General features: G+C 40.8%; 3 protein-coding genes across 3 annotated transcripts; 1 reads left to right on the top strand and 2 right to left on the bottom strand.

The window, feature by feature from the left end:
• Positions 1–214: 214 nt before the first annotated feature.
• Positions 215–6,478, top strand: aldh9a1b (aldehyde dehydrogenase 9 family, member A1b). The gene is made up of 12 exons (XM_004567145.6): positions 215–352; positions 529–747; positions 1,492–1,637; positions 1,778–1,907; positions 2,011–2,145; positions 4,145–4,341; positions 4,483–4,623; positions 4,739–4,927; positions 5,021–5,108; positions 5,247–5,388; positions 5,825–5,937; positions 6,132–6,478. Exons 2-12 carry the CDS (start codon positions 567–569, stop codon positions 6,224–6,226), a joined length of 1,557 nt encoding a protein of 518 aa, XP_004567202.1. The 5' UTR covers positions 215–352; positions 529–566; the 3' UTR covers positions 6,227–6,478.
• A 271-nt stretch (positions 6,479–6,749) lies between these two features.
• zte38 (zebrafish testis-expressed 38) lies at positions 6,750–10,344 on the bottom strand. The gene is made up of 13 exons (XM_004567147.3): positions 10,202–10,344; positions 9,995–10,105; positions 9,672–9,816; positions 9,137–9,200; positions 9,000–9,036; positions 8,878–8,898; positions 8,772–8,798; positions 8,607–8,674; positions 8,373–8,521; positions 8,044–8,276; positions 7,879–7,927; positions 6,992–7,032; positions 6,750–6,887 (listed from the first exon to the last, which is right to left on the bottom strand). Exons 2-13 carry the CDS (start codon positions 10,043–10,045, stop codon positions 6,840–6,842), a joined length of 933 nt encoding a protein of 310 aa, XP_004567204.1. The 5' UTR covers positions 10,046–10,105; positions 10,202–10,344; the 3' UTR covers positions 6,750–6,839.
• Positions 10,345–11,496: 1,152 nt separating this feature from the next.
• prdx1 (peroxiredoxin 1) lies at positions 11,497–17,123 on the bottom strand. The gene is made up of 6 exons (XM_004567144.4): positions 17,017–17,123; positions 13,327–13,439; positions 12,988–13,141; positions 12,777–12,899; positions 12,560–12,690; positions 11,497–12,173 (listed from the first exon to the last, which is right to left on the bottom strand). The coding sequence occupies exons 2-6, from the start codon at positions 13,430–13,432 to the stop codon at positions 12,091–12,093; spliced, it is 597 nt and encodes a 198-aa protein (XP_004567201.1). The 5' UTR covers positions 13,433–13,439; positions 17,017–17,123; the 3' UTR covers positions 11,497–12,090.
• Positions 17,124–21,005: the final 3,882 nt, after the last annotated feature.

Raw genomic sequence — 21,005 nt, 5'->3', positions numbered from 1 at the left:
CCTCCCACAACGCTGCCCTTTATTTTAAACAACTGCAATTTTAATTATATATTTTTATTTGCTTGTATTTATTAAGAAAGTTTTACAGCCATGCAATAGTTACTGACGTTTAATTATGTTTAACATATGAGAGTATATTCGTAAAGCCGCTTTAAGTGATCGACAGTGAAACTATCCAATCGTATAGTACGTTCAGACGCCACTGGCCTGTTAGCGCCGATTGGCTTTCGGCTGAAATTTGGCCCGCCCCTTGGTGAATCGTCAGAAAAGTACCGTTGTAATGGCAACTAAACACGATATTCTCAATTGAGTTGAGATTGGACTCTTCGAAAACAAATTAAACGTCTTATAGGTATGTTTTCTCAAAACTTAAATCCAATAATGACATTTTAAAAGTGACAGTAAAGTGAAAGAGTCGTTAGCACATAACTGTTTGGCGGAGTTGCTTGTAATCGAGTCAGACTCCTTTTTAGATTTTCCAGCGTTATCGGTATAGTGACGTTAACCCGCATACTGCATGTTTTACAGTCATCAGTGACACTTGAAGCTACGGGACGAGCTCCAATATGCTCCGGAGACTCGCTAGTCTCCCTCTGCGGCGCCCTGCAGCTGCTCTTCTGGCTGCTGGAGTGAGGTGCATCTCCTCCGGCTCGGTGGAGATCACCCTCCCGCTTAACTTCTGGGCTGGGAAGAGGAGGACAGGCCCTGAGAAATGCAGCAAGGACATTGTTTACGAACCTGCAACCGGTAAAACACACAGCTCGTAAATACTGAAAAAAAAGTACTGACCCTGCCTTATCACCGGACTTTGGCCATTGCTGTGTGAATATGTATGTCTGGTAATCTTTAGTAGGGGAAAATGATTTCAACGTTACTTTCTGAATGATTAAAGTCTTTTTGTCAAATACACCTCTAAACTTGGTAACTAGTTTTTCAATAAAAGTAAACTTTCTACACATGTTGATTGATATACTGTATCCAGTTAGTCACTGCTATAGACCAGCAGTCCTGTATGGACAGTGTTATCTCTGCACAGCTTCATTGGAGCAGAACCAAGACATGAGAGCACATCATTATCAGTTAATGATGCCTGATAGTCAGCCTGCTGCTCCGTGCATTACACATTTTTAGTCCAATTATATTCTGATGCTCTTTGAGGCCCGGTCCCTGTTTTTAATTCAACTCTCTTAACTCCATCTGAGCCAGCACAGAGCCTGCATGCAGCCCCACCCTTTATGCATGGTGCTCTTTATCTAATCACAGTTACCATCACTGAAAATGACATTTCCAGCTCTAAAGTGTAAGCGAGCCACAAAATTCACAGCACAGTTGCCTGTAGCTGCTGTAGGCCGATAATTATTTTTCCTTCACATCAAAGAACGACTGGAATCATAGAGATGACTGTGCCAAATGGAAACTGTGTGCAACCTGTTGTTTTCATGAAAGTCTGCCTACTTGGACGCTTGAGCTATCTTACATTCCATGTTGTAGGCCGTGTCCTGTGCCAGTTGGAGCCTTGTGGTGCTGTGGAGGTGGATCAAGCTGTGAAGGCTGCCAAACTGGCTTTCGGTTATTGGAGCAAAATGTCGGGGATGGAGAGGGCAAGGGTCATGATAGAAGCTGCACATATAATTGAGGTGTTTGTTGTTTATATGTTTTTGTTTTGTTTTTTAGAATGAAGAACAGCTCAACAAAGTTGTTGTTATATCTTGCAAAAGGAAGATCTCATGAGTCATCTAATATATTAGATTGCATATGCCCTGATTTTAATGCACAGAGCAAAAGAGAGGAAATAGCTGAAATGGAGGTGGTCAATAATGGGAAGTCCATCACAGAGGCCCGTCTGGATGTGGACTCTGCCAGACTGTGTATAGAGTACTATGCAGGACTGGCCAGCACTTTAGCAGGTTGGTATAGCTATCGTATATTTTTGCCATATTTATATGGCTTTATAAATGTCACGTCAGCCTTTGTTTTACCTTGTCAATGCTTCTGTTTTCCTTTATCAAGGCCAGCATGTCCAGTTGCCTGGGGGATCCTTTGCATACACTCGCAGAGAGCCGCTGGGAGTCTGTGTTGGCATCGGTGCTTGGAATTATCCCTTTCAGATCGCTGCCTGGAAGTCTGCTCCAGCCCTGGCCTGCGGTATGGGTTTCTTCCACGACCAAAACACCAGTGGCCTTTGTTGGTTTGCTACATTTAAGAAAATCTCTTTAAACTCCTGGAAAATGAATCAGTACATTTTCTTAAGAAGTTAGACTGTTTTAAATGCACTTTAGAACAGCACGCAGCAACACTACATATGAGCGGGCGGAGGGAGGTTTGGGGTCCTCACTCACTCCCGTTCTGTTAACCTTTGGGGCTGGGGGGCTGGGAGAAGGTGCTGGCCGTCAGATTGGGGTCTGGGATGCGGGGTCTCTCTCTCTCTACTGCACATAAGGAGGCGGTCTGCTTTGCTCCACCCCAGAGAGAAGGGTTACATTTCCTTGGTCCGGGTATGGTTTGCCCCTCTGGGGGCAGGGGTACCCGGACCTGGGATATAGAGTATGTTTGGGGAGTGTGAATGTGTGTACAGTGTCTATTTGTGTCTGTCCCCACGTCGGATGAGTGCCGAGTATTTGATTGTGTATATGGGGGTGGGAATGCACGTTTGTGTCTGCGTGCGCCTGTTCATCTGTGTCTATATGTCAGCTTGGGTCTTAGACTCCACCTCTCTGGGAACATCTCAGGCTCTCCGAGGTATGGAGGCCTATCTCCCCTCACCACACTCCCTACCAGTGGCTGATGCCCTCAGACGATGGTGGTTCTTGGTGTCTGGGGCTAGGCGCTCATGTATGTACCGACTCACTCCTGGTGTCCAATTGGCGGGGCCTGGCGCCTGTGGCCCAGCTGGGCCCCTTCCAGGGGGTGGGGTGCCCTCAGGTCTCTGGCATCTGGGCCTGAGGCTCGGTCCTCTCTGGCACAGCTGGCTGCCAGCAGAGCCCACGGGCACGTCACTGCAACCCCCTCTGGCCTTTGCTCCGTGACCTCTCGTTTGGGGCTCTCCTCAGCTCTTCCCAGGAGGGTGGCGCGGTTGCCCCTGTGGTGCTCCTCCTTGGGTCCTCGTACTCTGGGGCCTCTGGATGTCTGGGGCCTGGATCTCCTCCATACCTGCTTCATGCCCTGGGGGACGGGGCTGTGGCTCCCCACACTCCCTAGCAGATCGTTACATGGAGAAACCTTTTGAATACAAGCGTGCTGATCCACACAGGTGTGCACACAGGTGTGCACACAGGTGTACACACGGGTGTTCACAAACACAAACTACACCTTTCTTGGCTGCTACCTCAAAGCACATTGTGCACTGTCAATCTTGTGTACTGCACAATAGCATGTAATATTTAGTATCTACTGTTATCTACTATTAGCTAGTTTATTGTGATGGTGGTGTATTTATTATGTTGCTCTGTTTTGTTCGTTTTCTCTTCTGTTTTTTTTTGTTTTGTTTTTTTTATCTCCATACAGGTGATCCAGGTGTTTTGTTTGGTTTTCTTTTTTTTTTTTTCTTCCCCCCTTTCTCACCATCTCTTCTCCCCTCTATTTTTCTTTCTCTCCCTCTCTTTCTTTCATTCTCTCTCCCTGTCCTATCCCCCAGTCATGTCTGTCCCGTCTGTAACAACCAAAAATAAAATAAAATAAATACATAATTACAATAAAGGTCAATCAAATGGACCAATATGGCAAGGCCATGATGATCCACTTGGTAAAGTAAATCCGCTTGGCATCTTTCTTGGCCTTCAGACAACAATTCTCACGGCTAAAGATCCAAATGGGACAGGCAAAAAAAAAAAGAAAAAAGAAGTTAGACTGTGGGGTGAGGAAAGGGCATCTGAAGTTAGGATAACTGCACGTTCTAGCAAATGAACAGCAAGACTATGTTTTGTAAGGTCACTTGACATAAACTGCTGCGCTACTAAAACTAAAATGTGGGTGTTACCATCTTTAAATGTCAGCAATTCATTTGAGCACAAAACAGTTCAGAAAATAATTACAGCATTTCACCTTTAGATAGCATTCCACAGAGACTGATACAACTGAATGTGCAGACTTATTAAAAGAATTCAAACAATCCATGTTTTTCTTTGTCATCTTTTCTCCATATTAGGTAACTCCATGGTGTTTAAACCGTCACCGGTGACACCTGTGACAGCAGTCATGCTGGCAGAGATCTACGCCAAAGCCGGAGTTCCAGAGGGGCTCTTCAATGTGGTCCAGGGGGGCCAGGAAACTGGCAGCCTCCTGTGTCAACACCCTGATGTTGCTAAGGTGTCTTTTACTGGTAGTGTGCCCACAGGACAGAAAGTACGTGGTATTTTAGACTTCTTGTGACTAGGACATTTAATAGTAAACAATTGGGATTTGTAAATGTCGTGGTAACGATGCCGACGTCTTCTTTATATGTCTTAATAACTGGATGTTTTTCCATTTGCTTTTGTGCCACAGATCATGGAGATGGCATCTAAGGGGGTCAAACCAGTGACTTTGGAGCTTGGAGGAAAATCTCCACTGCTCATATTTAAGGACAGTGATCTGGAGAACGCTGTGAGGGGAGCTCTCATGGCCAACTTCCTGTCTCAAGGCCAGGTAGTGTATCTTTTTTTTCATATGCTGTTATATTTTACCATCACTCTATGGTTCAGCTTGTGTCTGGTTCACATTGAAGCCTGTTACTTGATAGTGTTGTATATCTGCATCACAGGTGTGCAGCAATGGTACGAGGGTCTTTGTTCAGAAGGATATTCTGCCTGAGTTTGTGAAGGAGGTGGTAAAGAGGACCCAAGCGATCGAAATAGGAGACCCTCTTTTAGAGAGCACCAGAATGGGGGCACTGGTCAGCCAACCACATCTGGATAAAGTCCTGTCTTTTGTTGATCGAGCAAAAAAAGAGGTAAGACTCGTTCAAGGAGTTCTTTTTATTTTGTCAGGTGTACACCAGTAGGATTATGTGCAGGAACTTCAACTTGGATTGCATTGTTACTAGGGCGCTACAGTGTTGTGTGGGGGTGAATCTTATGTCCCATCTGATCCCAAGCTCAGAGGAGGATACTACATGACACCATGCGTATTAGGTAGACCTTCTATAAAATACTCTATTTTTGCATTTTGTTACGGTGCTGGAAACTATCTCCCCCTACTAAATTTAACTGTAACACCACAAGTTTTCTGAAGTCAGTGGATTGAAATCCTTTAATTTTACCCCTTCATAGGTAACTGCACTGATGACATGACCTGTGTGAAGGAGGAGATCTTTGGTCCAGTCATGTCTGTGCTACCCTTTGAGACAGAAGACGAGGTGCTGCAGAGGGCTAATGACACTTCACTGGGTCTGGCTGCAGGTGTTTTCACCAGGTTGGTTTGTTATATGTGCAAATTCTCTTCTTCTTTTTTTTAAACCACATTTAAAGCTACAAACCAACCAGTAATTGAAGTCACTTAATCTGAGTCCCAGTGTATCACATACACATATAACACATACAATTCCCTAATCCCTCAAACAAAGTCATCTACACTCAGTGGGTCCCTTCTTTCCCATGCTTCAGCTCTCCAGCATGTTTCATGTAGTTGTTTGTTCATGTGGTTGTTTTGGCGAAACCTTGCTGACAAACAACCAAAAGATCGCGCATGTCAGCCTCTTATTTTGCTTTGGTGTCTGAATTTATTTATTTTAAATTTGTCTTGATGCATTATCAATTATCCAGGTAAGTAAATCTCCAAAAGTTGATTCTGTTCATGAACAGAATCAACTTTTGGAGATTTTAAATTTGCTTTTATGCGTGTTCTGCAGGGACGTGAGGCGAGCCCATAGAGTGGTTGAACATCTAAAGGCAGGCTCCTGTTTTATCAACAACTACAACATTACTCCTGTGGAGGTGCCTTTTGGGGGTTTCAAAATGTCAGGTACACTCTCGTTTTCAAGCTGGCCAAGAGCTAAATGTGAACGGCATATCATTACTTTGTTTTGTTTTTTTATTAATCAAACTCATAAGTAAGTAACTGAATAACTCAGATCAGTTCTATACCTGGAAAAATGCATCATCTGACAACTACAGTAAGTAAAGTGGGCGTGCATTTGTGACCCTTATGTTCCCCAGGCATAGGGCGGGAGAACGGCCAGGTGACGATCGAGTTTTACTCCCAACTGAAGACTGTGTTTGTGGAGATGGGCGATGTAGACAGCCTCTTCTAGACCACCCAGCCACAGCAAGCCAGAGCTGTGCACTGAGACAGAGACTCTAGATCAGGAAATCTCTCTCAGTCAAGGAAAAACTATCAACTGTTTGTGCTCCAAATAACAACTAACAGTCAAATCATCCACACTTTTTTTCTAATTTACAGGAAAATATAACACATTGTAGGCACTAAAACTGCATTCTGAACCAATTCAATCTAATTCAAGCTCTTAGCTTTGTGATTAAAATCTAAATCTTGACTGATTTTAGCTACTTGAGTGCGAATGAGTTTCATATTGAGTTTCGTGCTTGGTTACCTTTTTTGGCCATTTATGTAAATGAGATGATTCTCAACGTATTTTACGCATTTGCACAACAATGTTTACAATCAAGCTTTATTTTATAAACTATACACATGAAACTATTTTTGTACACTTAAATGAAAACCTGAGTACTTTTATATGAATTATGAATGATATAGCGTGTCGTGTGAAATAAAACTGCAACAGCAATGTCTGGGTAGAGTGAACTATCAAAGGAACCTGTCTAACACATTTGATAATAACATGAATTGTACAATAACGTCATACTAAAATTAACAGGTTGTTCACACGTCTTTTGTCTTGTTGGTTAGATTCTTCTTTTCTTTCTTGCAAGATTTCTGGCAGCTGCAGTCCTCTAAGACAGACAAAAAAGTAAACAGTTGGAAAATTAATAATTATTATTAATTAAGCTCAAATATGTTATTTCTTAGATTTTGTTACAGTCTAGTACCACTGTACCTTTGCCATGGGTCGCCTTGGTTTCTTAAACTGTGCAGACTCTGTTTAGAGGAAAGTCAGCAGTGTAAGTCTTTTGTTCAATTTTATGTTTTGTTTTGTTTTAGGGTGAGGGTTTAAACAGCAGCAGCACATCCAGGGTAGGCGATCAGTTTTCCCAAGAGGAACACATGTGAAAGTGGGACTGTTGTGGAGGGCTGCATCTATTATGTGAACTTAATCCTGCTCAATATAGATTTTATCTGCCTTTCACAACAGCCCAAAGTTCTACAACAGAGTATTTGCGCCACATTAACAAAAAGAATATTATTCACTTTGAGAATAAAGTTGAAATGTGAAGATACAGGCTGTTGTTTCAAGCTAAACAACTCCCACGGCTGCTATACCCGATGCCCAAAAATGCCTTTGTAGTGGAGTTGGTGAAAAAACATTATCAGCTGTCTTACTGTGGCTTATGACACAGCATACGTCCTCTTTAATGCGAGAATGTGTAACCATTGATATCCTTGCATTTCTAACTTGACAGGCATGTCATTTTGAATAAATCCAGACAACTTTTCTGAGTTTGTGTGGTTTTTCCTTTGATCAGATGAGGCTTTCTGCACCATCTCTTCAACGTCCTCATACCCATCAGCACACTGTGTTTATGTGCTAAAAGAGAAATAATTTCCTTGCTGTTAAAACCAGTTCTGAAGTATGATTTCAGTCATTCATCAACACAAGGCATTTCGCAGAGTGTAGCAGCTGTGGCAGACTTGAAACAACAGCTTTAATCAGCTTTGTACTCTCAAAATGAATATTTTTTTCTTAATATAGCCCCCAATACTCCTTTGTACAGTTCTCATGTGGCTTCTTGAGAAATATGGATCACCCAGCCCTGATAGACTCACCGTCTTCAGAAGGCAGATCCTCTCCTTCATATATTTTCTTGGGAGGATTCTGTAACCAAGTGTTTAAGAATATTATGATAAACTGCCTGTTGCATTTGTAAACAGGATTGAGACTGTTATAAAGATATCATCCAGTACTTAAACAGTCCCCTTTCTGTAGCCTACCTTCTCAATTTCCTTCTCTGGAAAAGCCCCCTGAGAAACCTGCTTAGTCTCCCCCAGATGATTTCCTTTCTGAAGTTTCTCCACCCGATCCTGTTCTGCTGACACAGCTATTTTCAAGGTGTGAAAGGGCGTCTCCACCTCACCAACCCTGAAGTTCACGGCCACGCCTTCAAACCACAGACTGTCACATTCGCCCTCCTTGAAACCAGGCGGCTGGTAGTCAGCAGGGGTGACTTTGAAAGAAGAGCACAGTATAATATTTTTAGTTTTTAGTAGGAAAATTCTAGTCTAAAAGACACAAGGATATTCATTAAAAGTAAGTATCCTACTCTCATCATAGTAGTAGAGCTTCATGGTCAGGTAGACGTTGCTGGGGAGGACGTCCAGGTTCTGCATAAGCAGAAAGAGCTTCCTGATGAGAAGCACCAAAGCCTTTTTGGTGTCGTCCATGGTCACTTGCATCTTTATACCGTTGTTCCTATGGTTGCACAGAGGTTATATCAGCTTCAGCCAGTCAGCTGGGTAGGGCTCAGTCTGTGTGGCATGCTTAAACTTATTCCTACCTGAGTATGTCCATCTCTGGTCCCTTTGCACTGTATCTGAATTTGAAGTGGTAGGACTCAATTATCCGCTGCAAAGTAAGACAATGATTCATACGTTTTTTTATCATTTCCGATCAGGCCACATGCTGCTGTAATTTGAATATTCAGTAATTTAACAGAACTTACATTGGGTTCATCAGGATCAGCGCAGACCTGGATTGTAACAATCGTAAGTTTTAGACATGTCTATGTAACCGGGAAATTGTCTCTTTCATGTTACATATACACTTACCCCAATGAACACAAGCTGGAGCTGTCCAGAGAATAACATACAAAATAATAAAATTAACAAAAATATTAACGGCACCGCACATTATTACATATTTCAACAGTTGAACAATAGGCTCGACTTACATATTGTTTCTCTAATGCATCGAAACAGCCCATCAACCTGAACAAAACAAATAAGGACACTTGCAAATATTAACCAGGGTAATAAAACTCTCCTTCTATACATTTTCTTAGCATTAAAGCAGGGATTTTATATTTACCATTTCACAATTTTGGCTGCACCAGGAGTGTTGCAGTTTTCACGCAAGATTTTGATGCAAAAATCTGGCAAAACAACAAAAAGAAAACAGCCTTTTATAGTCAGTGAATAAAAGTAGTAAGACAGAGATTTGTTGGCTTCACATTGATGATTTGAATCTCTGGTAACACCACATCCCAAAAATGCTCTTTAGAGGCCACTGGAATACAGTGAACTCATTGTTATGTACGAGTTTGAAATTATTTGAGTTTTGTGGTAGGAACATACGTCAGAGACTATACTAAAGTAAGCTGTGTCATTTAAATTTAGCACACTTTGAGGGATTTAAGAGGCCCAAACAATAATACAAGGGAGGACGGATCCATGCTTTCATATTGTTGAAGCTAAATTCTGAACCTACCACCTGAAATTATCAGACCAGGAAACGTTTTTAATTGAATAGGTGTATTTTACCTTATGAAGCATCCAGTAAGTGTACATTTTTTCACCGAATACTGATTTTATTAAACTCCTAGCTAGTTTCTCTGAATGTTCACCTTCCAGATATCTGGATCTGTAGGCATCCTCTGGAAAAATACCCCTGAGATAGGTGATAGAGGAGACAGCCACGACCATCATCCTTTTCACAAAGAGTAAAGACTCCTGCGCAGATTTAAAGTCGTTCGGGAATAACTCCGTCCACTTTAAATAAAAGAAAAGAAAGGAGAAAACATATTCACAGTCATATCATGGCCACAAGATGTCGCCATTGACTGCCTTAAACATCTTCCAGCACAGATCCGTTAAACAGGAACTTAGAAATACAAACATTGAGTAAATAACACCTAAAATATGGCATTTTTATGTAGTGAATTCAAACCTCGGCAGTTTCCTCCTTATTTTTCTTCATGCACATCTTCCCAGCTGCCATTTTCTCCTTCTTTCCTTTGGCCGGAGGTTAGCTAGGTGGTACTACTAATCAATAAACGAGCTAGCAAGATAAACAAACAATATTAAATTTCGCCAAAGTATTCTTCTTAACAAAGCTCTTATGCGATTTTGGTTGTTGTTTCGGGAAGCTTATTACCACGGTGAGCAGGTAAGAAAGGAGTTATTAAATAATTAGCCGTGACCAGGCAGGTGTGGGGGGGGGGGGGGGAGCGCTAGCAATTTCCCGCCCAAAACATGGCGCATGGCCTGTATTTATATAGCGCTTTACTAGTCCCTAAGGACCCCAAAGCGCTCTACATATCCAGTCATCCACCCATTCACACACACATTCACACACTGGTGATGGCTAGCTACACTGTAGCCACAGCCACCCTGGGGCGCACTGACAGTATTGGTATTGGTCCAGTTACTGACTGTATTGGTCCAGTTTTTCTTAACTTCGTAGGAAAGCAACAAGGTCAGGGAAACTGACCTTACTTTAAAATATAGGAATAAAAAAATTGTTAAACCATAAAAAAAGTTTTTAATTTTTCAAATTCTTCACAAATAATAGGTTTACATAGGTCTATTTCTTCGAGTCAAATACATTAAGACCAGACCAGGGGCGGCAGAACTGGCCTGTAAAGGTTCCAGTCCAACCCACTGGAATGTTCTGGAAAATGTGAAGGAGGACATAGATGTATTTTTAACTGTATTGTTAAAGGTTTTACAGCTGTTATTACTGATAAAGACCTCTCCTGTGGTCATTCATACTATGCTAAAGTAATAAGTGATACACAAACAATTTAAAAAAAACAAAAAAAACCCCAGAAAATATCCCGTTTGTATGATGTAATTTCACAATGGCTCCTTGCAAGAAAAAAAGACATTTTCTGTGAATTATAAACTACTTTTCTGGGTAAAACTGAGACATACTGTTGAAAATGCAATTATTTTTCTTATATAAAGTGGGGTTAAAAATGTAGTCATAGTGGGTTCACCGTATATAAATGGGCTGTATGTAGCCCACGATGTATGAGTTTGACATCCCCGATGTAGACCAGTAGGCATGGCCATTACAGGCACTTTCTTTTTGCCAGCTTTACATTAACTGGATAAGTATGGTGTAACAATTATAAATAATAATTATATCCTTGTGTCTTTTAGACTAGCAAAAAAAGAATATGTAATAGAGAAGTTCAGTGAATCCAAAACACTTAGCCTAAACATAGCATTGATTTCACTACTTTTTCATCCCTTGACAAATTCAAAGTGTCTGCTGTGAGGTCTGTTGAAAGAAAAAAATAGATTCATTGTTAACTTACACTGGCATTTTCAGTTGTTTGGACAGTTGGTGTTAAAGTTTGTGGATAAACTGTGTTGTAATCAAACAGCTACTATATATTTATAATGTGTGACGTGGGTGTAAGAAAACTGACAATCAAGAAAAAATGCAAACTGTTGTTTGCTTTATTAAAGATCTTCATACATGGACATAATTCAGCATTGGCCTGTTTTTGTTGTTTAACCGTGTGTTATAACTGTTGACTGAGGAAAAAGATGCAATAAATATAAAGGAATCATAGACTCTCTTGTGCTATTGTGTAATTTATAACGTATCTGAGTAAATGTACATCATTCCAAAATATTCTTAATGTGCTTAACAATACCATAAAAAGTCGTGTAAGCGTGATACATAAATACATAATAGGCAGGTGAATTTCTACTTAATTTCAGTGAAATGCTTCAGACAGTTTGGTCCTTTGTATGTAACAAAAATGGGGAATGACATGAGAGAACAAACACACATTTGGTTCTGTCAGACCGTGAAGCATACAGCATACATAATTGCAGTGTTTTAACACAATTACATACTTTGGTCTAAGTGCACTGTTCACGCTACAAACAACAAAACACAAACAGCACATCAACTACAACAGCTGGCTCACTCGTCCACAGGCACAACGGCTTCAGTAAATATTGTTCGAAATGTAATCACAAAATGAAATCTCCTACAGCAGATAGCAGACTCGGGCCATGGGCTTATTACTGCTTGGAGAAGAAATCTTTGCTCTTCTGGACGTCAGGTTTGATGGTGTCATTTCCTGGTTTCCAGCCGGCGGGGCAGACTGAAAAGATAAGACTATAATGAGTCCTGGCTGGTAGATGAAATGCAGGTGTGCAAAAGTGACACACATATTGCACCTTAAAAATAAACCAACTCTGTTCTGCATGCAAAAACAGGCAACTAAAATGACAGTTTGTGAGATCATGATACATTGCGCAGATAAGAGTGCAAACCTTTGAATTTAAATAAGCCTCTGTGGTCTTTGCACTCTCTGCACACATTATTTCTGAAAAACCATTAGCTAGTTTACATTCAAAAGTTATAATTTGGTAAAAAGCTGATTTTCACTGCAAGTAAATGTGAGCTGTAGAAAGCAGGGCGAGAAAACAGAATTTAAAATCAAGACCCAGAATGCAGACATTACATGGGCACAGCAGAGCACCATACCTTCTCCGTGCTTATCTGTGAACTGAAAGGCTTGAACCAAACGCAAGGTCTCCTCAACAGAGCGTCCAACTGGGAGGTCGTTTATGGTGATCTGTCTCAGGGTGCCCTTGTCGTCAATGATGAATAGACCCCTGTAATAGAGAGAATTATCAGCTCCTAGGTCTCCTTTAAAAATATTAAGACCAGCCCTTTGAGGACTCCACATTATTAGACTCACCTGTAGGCGATGCCCTCATCCTCTTTCAGGACCCCGTAATCTTTGGAGATGGTGCGCCGTGTGTCAGACACCAGGGGGATGTTCATGGCACCCAGACCACCCTGCTTACGCGGTGTGTTGACCCTGCACAGTCACCAAAAGATAGTATGAGGACTTAATAAAAATGAATATGGTCACTGTGAATGTGTAAAATACAAAGCTTTTTAAATACCAAGCGAAATGGGAGAAGTGTGAGTCCACTGAGGCGGCAATGACCTCACATCCAATCTTCCTGAATTCATTGGCAGCATCACTGAAAGCGATTATCTCAGTCGGACAAACAAAGGTGAAATCCAGCGGGTAGAAGAAAAACACGACGTACTTTCCTGTACCAAAGCATTAAAAAAAACACCAATGAGACTAGTGAATGCATCACTTTAATTAATTCTCATCTTTTGTAGTGTAAATGAATCTCTGCTGAATATGCTGCAGGATCACAAAACAATGAATCGCAGAGAGGAGGACCATCAAAGCATGTCAAACAGAAGGTGAGACGCAGGTTGTCCTTTACCTCTGTAGTCTGACAGCTTCAGATCGTGGAACTGTCCATCCGGCATCACCGCTTTGGCAGTGAAATCAGGGGCCGGCTTTCCAATTTGTGCATTGCCTGCAGACATCTTGAATCTGATTGGATTACAGAAGAAGAAAGCAGTCGGTGTTACACTGTGCTGTTTCTGTGTGCAAAAGGTCTTCCTTATTTGCAGAACAAGGAAAAGTTTCTGTTATGTGAAACACCCACCAACACTGTTTTTATGTGACTAACACCTCTTCACTAGAATGTATATAGATATATATGTTATTTTTTATGTTGTATGTATGTACCGTCACAAAAAACAAAGTTTACACCGGTTCTCCTCTCCGGCTAAATTACCCAGATGGTGTTTTATCCATCCAAAGGGCGTTTGTGAAAGTAGGAAGGAAAATCAAAATCTAGAAAACAGGATTAAATGAATCCAAGAAGAGAAATTTCAACTACAGGAGAGATTTTTGGAAGTCCAAAGTGAACACTTTGAAGAAATGCACAATTTCTCATGAACAAACAAGACCAACAAATTAAAAATACGCAATACCAGCAGAACATTCAGATTATAAATGAAGGTTGGGGAATAATGTTTGGTCAAGCACGGCAGCAGATTATAAACCTGATGAGAGAAAACAAGAACAACAGCACACAATTAAGAGAAATGTCCTACCACCTTCAAGAAACAGAAGCTATAGTGGAATCTCATACAGTGGCACTGTAGGAATTAAATAAAACAAGCAGACAAAAAACAAAAGTAAAATTCTCGCCCTTTTTCCAGTTCAGGTTTGGTTTTAAATCCGTATTTGTGTCATTTAACCCACATTAGTTCCTTTAAACTTAACCTAGGTTTCTTTAAGTCAATATTAGTCAACTCAGTTCTAAGTTTAGTCCAAATCAAAAACAAAGAATGAGCAGTTCTGAAGGTCGCGCTTCAATGGGAGACGATGGAGGCAACATGGGAGGCTTGGCCACTTGGTTGGTGGCGAGCTTGGAAGGAGCAGGACCTCACAACGGAGCGCACACTGCGGGCACGGACCAAACAGGACCCACCGGCTCAAGCTCAGGTGCTGGCATCCGCTGCCCCGGACCTTTGGGCTCTGGACAGGGTTCAGGACTAGACCATGTGGTGACCTCTGGCTCGGGTTCAGAACCAGGACCAGATGGTGCTGAGACTTCTGGAGCAGCACCAGATTGCTCAGGGTGGGGTGGGTGGGGAACTGGTGACTGAGGCTGATGCTGAAGCCTGACCACTCTCTCCCTGGGGACAGGAACTGGTGAAGGGACAGGTCCAGCCTGTCCCTTCACCAGTTCCTGTCCCCAGGGAGAGAGTGGTCAGGCCTCAGAGGCTGGAGAGTTAGTGGCAGTGATGACAGCCTAAACCCATCAACTGTTATCGTTGGGGAACTGAGCAAAGGAAAGGCAGTAACGCTTGCAGCTTGGATGCTACGAGGCCCTCCTAGAGCCAGGGTACACCAAGCTTCCTCCCTCGTCAACTCACCCAGATAGGATGCCTGTTGCCGATTCTTTACTAAATTTGCTGGGTCCATTCTGTGGTCACGTCATACTGTCAAGAGGTGCTGGAATCCTCAGACAAACGTAAACTCAAAATGCAGCTTTATTAGATAGCAAGGTGGCAGCCTTAGCCTTCTCCTTTACAAGGAGGGGTAGCAGTTCTACTCTGAAACCTTCCCAAATGACTTAACTCCTCACCCTATCGCTAAGGCAGAGTCCATCTGCCTTTTGGAGAAAACTAATTTTGGCTGCTTGTATCGACAATCTCATGCTAATAGTGTTAACAAAAAGATGAGGCCTAGATTAAAAGATCTATGCACCATCTAGTGGTAGAAGGCAGCATAATAATTAGGACAATAATTTACTGCCATTGGATATCGATTAAAATTTTAACAGTTAGATTATAAGACTAGTAAGTCTGGTAGCGACTAGTCACAACAACGACAATTAGTTGCCTAGGCGACAAGTGGCGCACATCCCAAGTATAAAGCTTGCCACAATCAAAGTAGTTACAAATGAATCTTTTAGTCAACCAACCAGCTCAGTTTAAATACACTTATCACTGACAAGGTCCTTTAAACAATGAATGCATTTCTTGATGCATGCTCAATAATCCAAATAAGTAAACCTGAGTGATATGATGTGTGGAGCTTATAACATAGAAATCAGTCAATGAAGTGAAAACAAACCACCTTTTTTTTCCTAACCCTAACTGGCATTAGATGAAGTAGTCCTAAATCTACAACACTAAAAACGCTTTAGTTTCAGCTTCTCCGACAGGAGGATTTGTTGTTTTTCTTTATCCAATGTGATTATAAATAGAGACTGACTAGGCCAGTGTTAATAACCAATATATAACCAGTATGCATATGTTGTTCAGTATGGGCCAGTAGGAAAGCTTAGAAACCTAACAGATGCTGGAGATAAGTTATGTTAGCACGTTTTCTTTTCTGCAGAGCAAATCTAGCTGTGGTTTCCACTGTCTGTGGCATTTCTACAGTCAGCAGCTGTCTTCTTCTTTTTCTTCTTCCTCTTCTTTTGGCTGCTCCCTTTTAAGTCCTCCTTTTAAGTATATCTACTGTGTATATAGACACAATATTAGCTAATATATTAATACATTCAAAAAAAATATGTAAACACAAAATGCAAACTAAGTAATTTGATTGCACGTATATCTTCCATGTAATGTGTTACTTAAGTACAATGTAAAACATTACATTTGGGGAAATTTGGTTAAATAAAATGCACTTGATTGGTATGCATTCATTCAGTTTATACCAGGCACATTTCCCTAAAGATTGATTATTGGTATGAATAAACCTTTGATTTAAAATATTTTCATTGCTTTTTACTCAAAATGATTGCTTCATGTTTATGGAGAGCAAAAAAAAGTGCACTTGCACTTTTTATTTATTTATTTAATTTAACCCCCCTCTTTATTAAAGCTCGAATCTATACACACACACACACACACACACACACAGATAGACAGATAGATAGATAGATAGATAGATAGATAGATAGATAGATAGATAGATAGATAGATAGATAGATAGATAGATAGATATAAATCACTGTGAACACAGTGGGATAGAACAATAACATACAAAATTTCAACATTGCAAACCGTTTAACTGTATAAGCTTGTATTATAGTGAAGTGTATAATTTAAGGCGCATGGCAGCTCACCACCTCAGCTCAAACACCTATTATTGGGCGCACAGTACATTAGGTGGCAAAAACATAAAACCGCAAAGCACTTCCACTTCGACTCTAATGTGTTTCCTTATATAAATAGTCACACCTGTTTTCTAACCCTTCTTTTGCCATATAACATCCATCTTCAGGGATTAACCCACCTGGGTTAGCTGTGTGAGTTTGGTTTGCAGCTGTAGCAAAACTCTCAAATATTTCCTTGACTCTAAAATAAGCCACACACGGGCTCTTTCTTTCGTTCACTGAAACGGAAACAAATTATCAACGAGCCATCCTTTTCTCCGAGTTTCTGAAAGCGATTTTTTTTTCACATGTGGGAAAAACCCACTTGTTGAAATATCGCTTCAGCTTCGGCTACACAACTGCAAACTTCACAACCAATAAGAAAAAATGTCATTTTAAGGTTAAGACTCTAAAGAACACAATTACATGTTCGTTAGTGTCACATACCTCACTTTTTTTCTTCACACCACACAGTCACGGCCCACGGAGTGCAGGAGGTAAGAGACTCGGGCTCGGGGGGGAAATTTATAAAACGACTCACATCTCGCGATAACTGCGCTCAGAACGTGAACTGAAGCCACTTCAGTCAGTCCCACAGAATGTGAAGCTTGCGCTTATGTAGCATGACTTTGCATTTTTCCCTCCTTTCCTCATGACTTTTCTGGGAATCCACGCTCTTGTGAAACCCAGAGGAGTAAGAAATAAAGGCTGGACTCCAGGAAATAACCTCAAGATTTTGCGTTTGGCGTTAAGTTGTTTAATAATCTCAGAGGAGCTAACCCTCTGTGTTTGAACTATCCCCATTCACTGTAATACACTGAATTATTGATGTAAAACTAAAAATATATAAATGAACAGGTGTCTAATGGCTGGCACTTCCTTAATCCAGGGGTCATATGAGGTTCCATCATAAGACTCAACCTCTTTCACGATGTGCTGCCAATCCATTGTTATGCACAAGCAGTAAATAATAGTATCATATTACTCTTTCAGCTTCACCTCACTTCTGCTGCCTTTTTTCTCATTACCAGTAATATGCAAAGTAACTTACTAGCTCAAGAAACTAGTGATACTCAACCGATGGAGCATATTTTTTTTCCAATTGTCTGTGGACTCATTTCAATGAGGGCTAAGTTCCTCTTTTTCTTTTAAGTAGAAATAACACTTCCCCTAGAAAACAATAGTAAATATACCTGTTTTATACCAAGTACAATAAATCTGTTCACGATTTAGGTTTCAACTACACATGATGTGTTTTAGAAGCACTTCCTTGAAGTCTGGACTTGCCTTTAAATTATTATTGCAACATCTTATTGCTTCTATCCAGTGAGCTGCCAGAAGGTATTTTTCTTTCTAATTTCCTCATCACTCCCACTAGATTTACTGAATGACTCCGCTGTCTGTATTTTCTGTAATCTTGTGAAGAGGAAGTTGCTACATTTTACTTACATTTCTAAGCAAGTCCATTTAGGTAAAAAAAAAAAAAAAAGAAAGAAAAGAAAAGAAAAGAAATGCCCGGTGCTATATGATATGGATAAATAATAAGTAATAAACTATAAATGAACTATTGTGGGTCACCTGTTTGTCTCTCAGGGAGATTAAATAGAAGCTAGAGGCTAATTTTTATTTGAACATGGTGAAGAGGTGCAGCATGGGCAGCATATTAAAATGATTGTTAAGCCAAACCACTTTCTTTCAAACTGCATTTGTCAGAGCCTTTGCAGAGGATGAGTTTTCTGTGTGCCTTTTAACTTAAAGTTTCAGACTCTATGGGACTGTTACTAACACCTAGGAGAGTTACCTGGGGTACCAAGGTGTAATCTAATTACACCAAAGTATTATTGACGTGTGACAGCAAACCTTATGTGTAACAGTTGCTATAATTCAGGAAGAGAAAAAAAACAACAAAAGGGAAGAGAAACCGGTTTCAGGAATCCAGACAGTGGTTAATTTTGAGTTGGGGGGTTTTCAGCTATAGTAGACCTTTTTCAGAGCAGTCATTCTTTTATATGAAAATGCAAAGACAGGTTTTAATTATGACATTAATTCAAACTCTACACCCGAATGATTCAATCTAGTTTTATATTTATATATTTTATTTATTGCACTAAATCACATAAATAGTTGCTTCAAGGCACTTTATATTATAAGGTAAATACTTTACAGTAATACAGACAAAACTCGAGCAATTACACAATCCCCTTTGAGCACGGACTTGGTGGCAGTGGTGAGGAAAAACTCCCTTTCAACAGGAAGAAGCCTCCAGCAGAAGCAGGCTCGGAGAGGGGCCGCCATCTCCCACGACCAGTTGGGAAAGAAGCCCAATCTGTGCTACTGTTAACACCTGTTTACCTATTTATTCATGCCCCAATAGTGTACTGAAAAAAGTGTATTGTGTCCTGTTTGGGAAACCTAAATGAAATAATGTTTTCTCTCACACTAGTGAGTCTAATGCCAGTGCCCTAAACATTTTGGCTAAAACCTTCTGAGTACATATATTATTAAATTCATTTTTAAACTCAGGAAACCAACCACAGTGTGTGTTTTTTCTTCTTCTTTCTATTTTTCAGGTTATGTTAGTTCACCTCAGTCGACCTACAGAGGCTGCTGTCAGTTCAGCCTCTCGCTGTCACCGAGCAGTGTCTTTGCACACTGTTACCATGGAGCTCCATCAAGGGCTAAATAAGAGGGGAGGGCCTACAATAACCTCCTGTTAGAAGCACTGCGGTGGGCTAATGATCAAACACTGCGCTGTGTTCATCTCCTGTCTCACAATATGCCCATAATTAGTACATCTGCTCCCCTAGTGATTCCAAAGCAGCTGGATGTTTGAAGGGCTCTCACACAGCTCTCATCCCAGCTTCATTCAGCCGTGCTGAATAACAAAACAGCTGTAGCAGTCACAGATGTGACGATGGACTGAAAAATGGCTTCAAATGATTGGTGCTTTTAATCCACAATTATTAAATTAGTACAGTTTAGTAAAGCTCATTTAGGGTTATCTGGCTTTATTGGCAGACTTTGAGGAAAGAAAAGCTTTTCTAGTTCTGCTACTTCCAATGACTCAGTATCAGGGCATGGCATTAAAGAAATGCATTGAAAATCATTTGATCTTCCTTAGCGAGTTAGATGAAAAGATTATTAGCTTGTGCGATATGTAGGTGGATTCAGTACTCACTTAGCTTGGCCACCTACAAAGACAGGATACAGGTGGAAACAGAAAGTATTGCTCTGTGTGAACAAAATTCAACCTAGTAGCATCGCTAAAGCTCATAAATGACCACTATAAATCTTTTTGTATGTAATTAAAGTACTTTTTACTATTTTTTAAAAACTGAATAATCATATTTCATCCAATATTTTCTTTTGTTTTTGTTTAAAAATATAATGGAATGGAAATCCAAATTCCCCCTTCACCAACATTGTCAGGTATTTAGGGGAGGATGATTTGAAATATATCTGTATGATGCTGATTTGTTGTCAGGTCCAGACTTGTTTTGATGAGGCAGCGGCACACTGGAGTCAGCAGGAGGTGATCATAGGGGAGCTGGAGTATCAGTGCTCCTCACAGCAGGACATGGGAGCAGTGTGTACTGCTGTTTTACATACATGCTGAGTGAAACTAAAACACAGTAATAGCACCATCAAATTCTACTAGATAGGCTATCCTTAAACAGTTACCCTTATACTGAACAACTCTGAGAAACATTAGAAATGAGTAAAAACTTGCATTTTTTGTTGCATTTATGGGTTGAGCAGCAGAGTTGAGTATGTGAGTTTTGCTGTCTGCTTTTGTCTGGTATTGAATTGGATGATTGAAACCAGAAGAAACAACACATATTGGAAAATTTAATCGCTTACTTATTTAACAAGGAGCATCCTCTGTGGTATGTGAAAGACTCATACACAGCTACAAAAGCCTATCACCTGCTGCTAGTCACCAGCTAGGTCCCACAGTGCTGTGGGATGGCGTCCCATTCTTCAAGAGAGTATGTTGGTCACTCTGACACGAAAAGCATGTCAAAGCTGATCCCACAAGCATTCGGTGGAGTTGGCGTGTGTCATCTTGGAGGACATAATTCAGTCCTAGACTGTGGAGATATGGGATTGCTATTGGTTGCAAAATCTCATCTTGACATCTCTCTGCATTGATATCATCTGCAATGTTGACAGTCTGGTTTTTCCAGTAAGGGAGATGCTGCCCCACACCATCACACAGCCTCCACCAAAAGCTGTTACCCTACTGGTGCATCCATCAGCATAGTGTTCTCCACAACATCTCAACACTTTGACCCTACCATCCAACAGCTGTAAGCAGAAACTGGACTCATCAATGAACAGCGCTAATCAGCCACTAATCAGGCACCGAAATGTTAGCATCTGGGTTATCTGAAGCTCAAAACAAGAGCCAATAGAAGAACAAGATTTTTGGCAGA

Source organism: Maylandia zebra, linkage group LG18, assembly GCF_041146795.1.
Source record: "Maylandia zebra isolate NMK-2024a linkage group LG18, Mzebra_GT3a, whole genome shotgun sequence".
NCBI lineage: Eukaryota > Metazoa > Chordata > Actinopteri > Cichliformes > Cichlidae > Maylandia > Maylandia zebra.
This window is presented reverse-complemented; position numbering and strand designations above follow the sequence as displayed.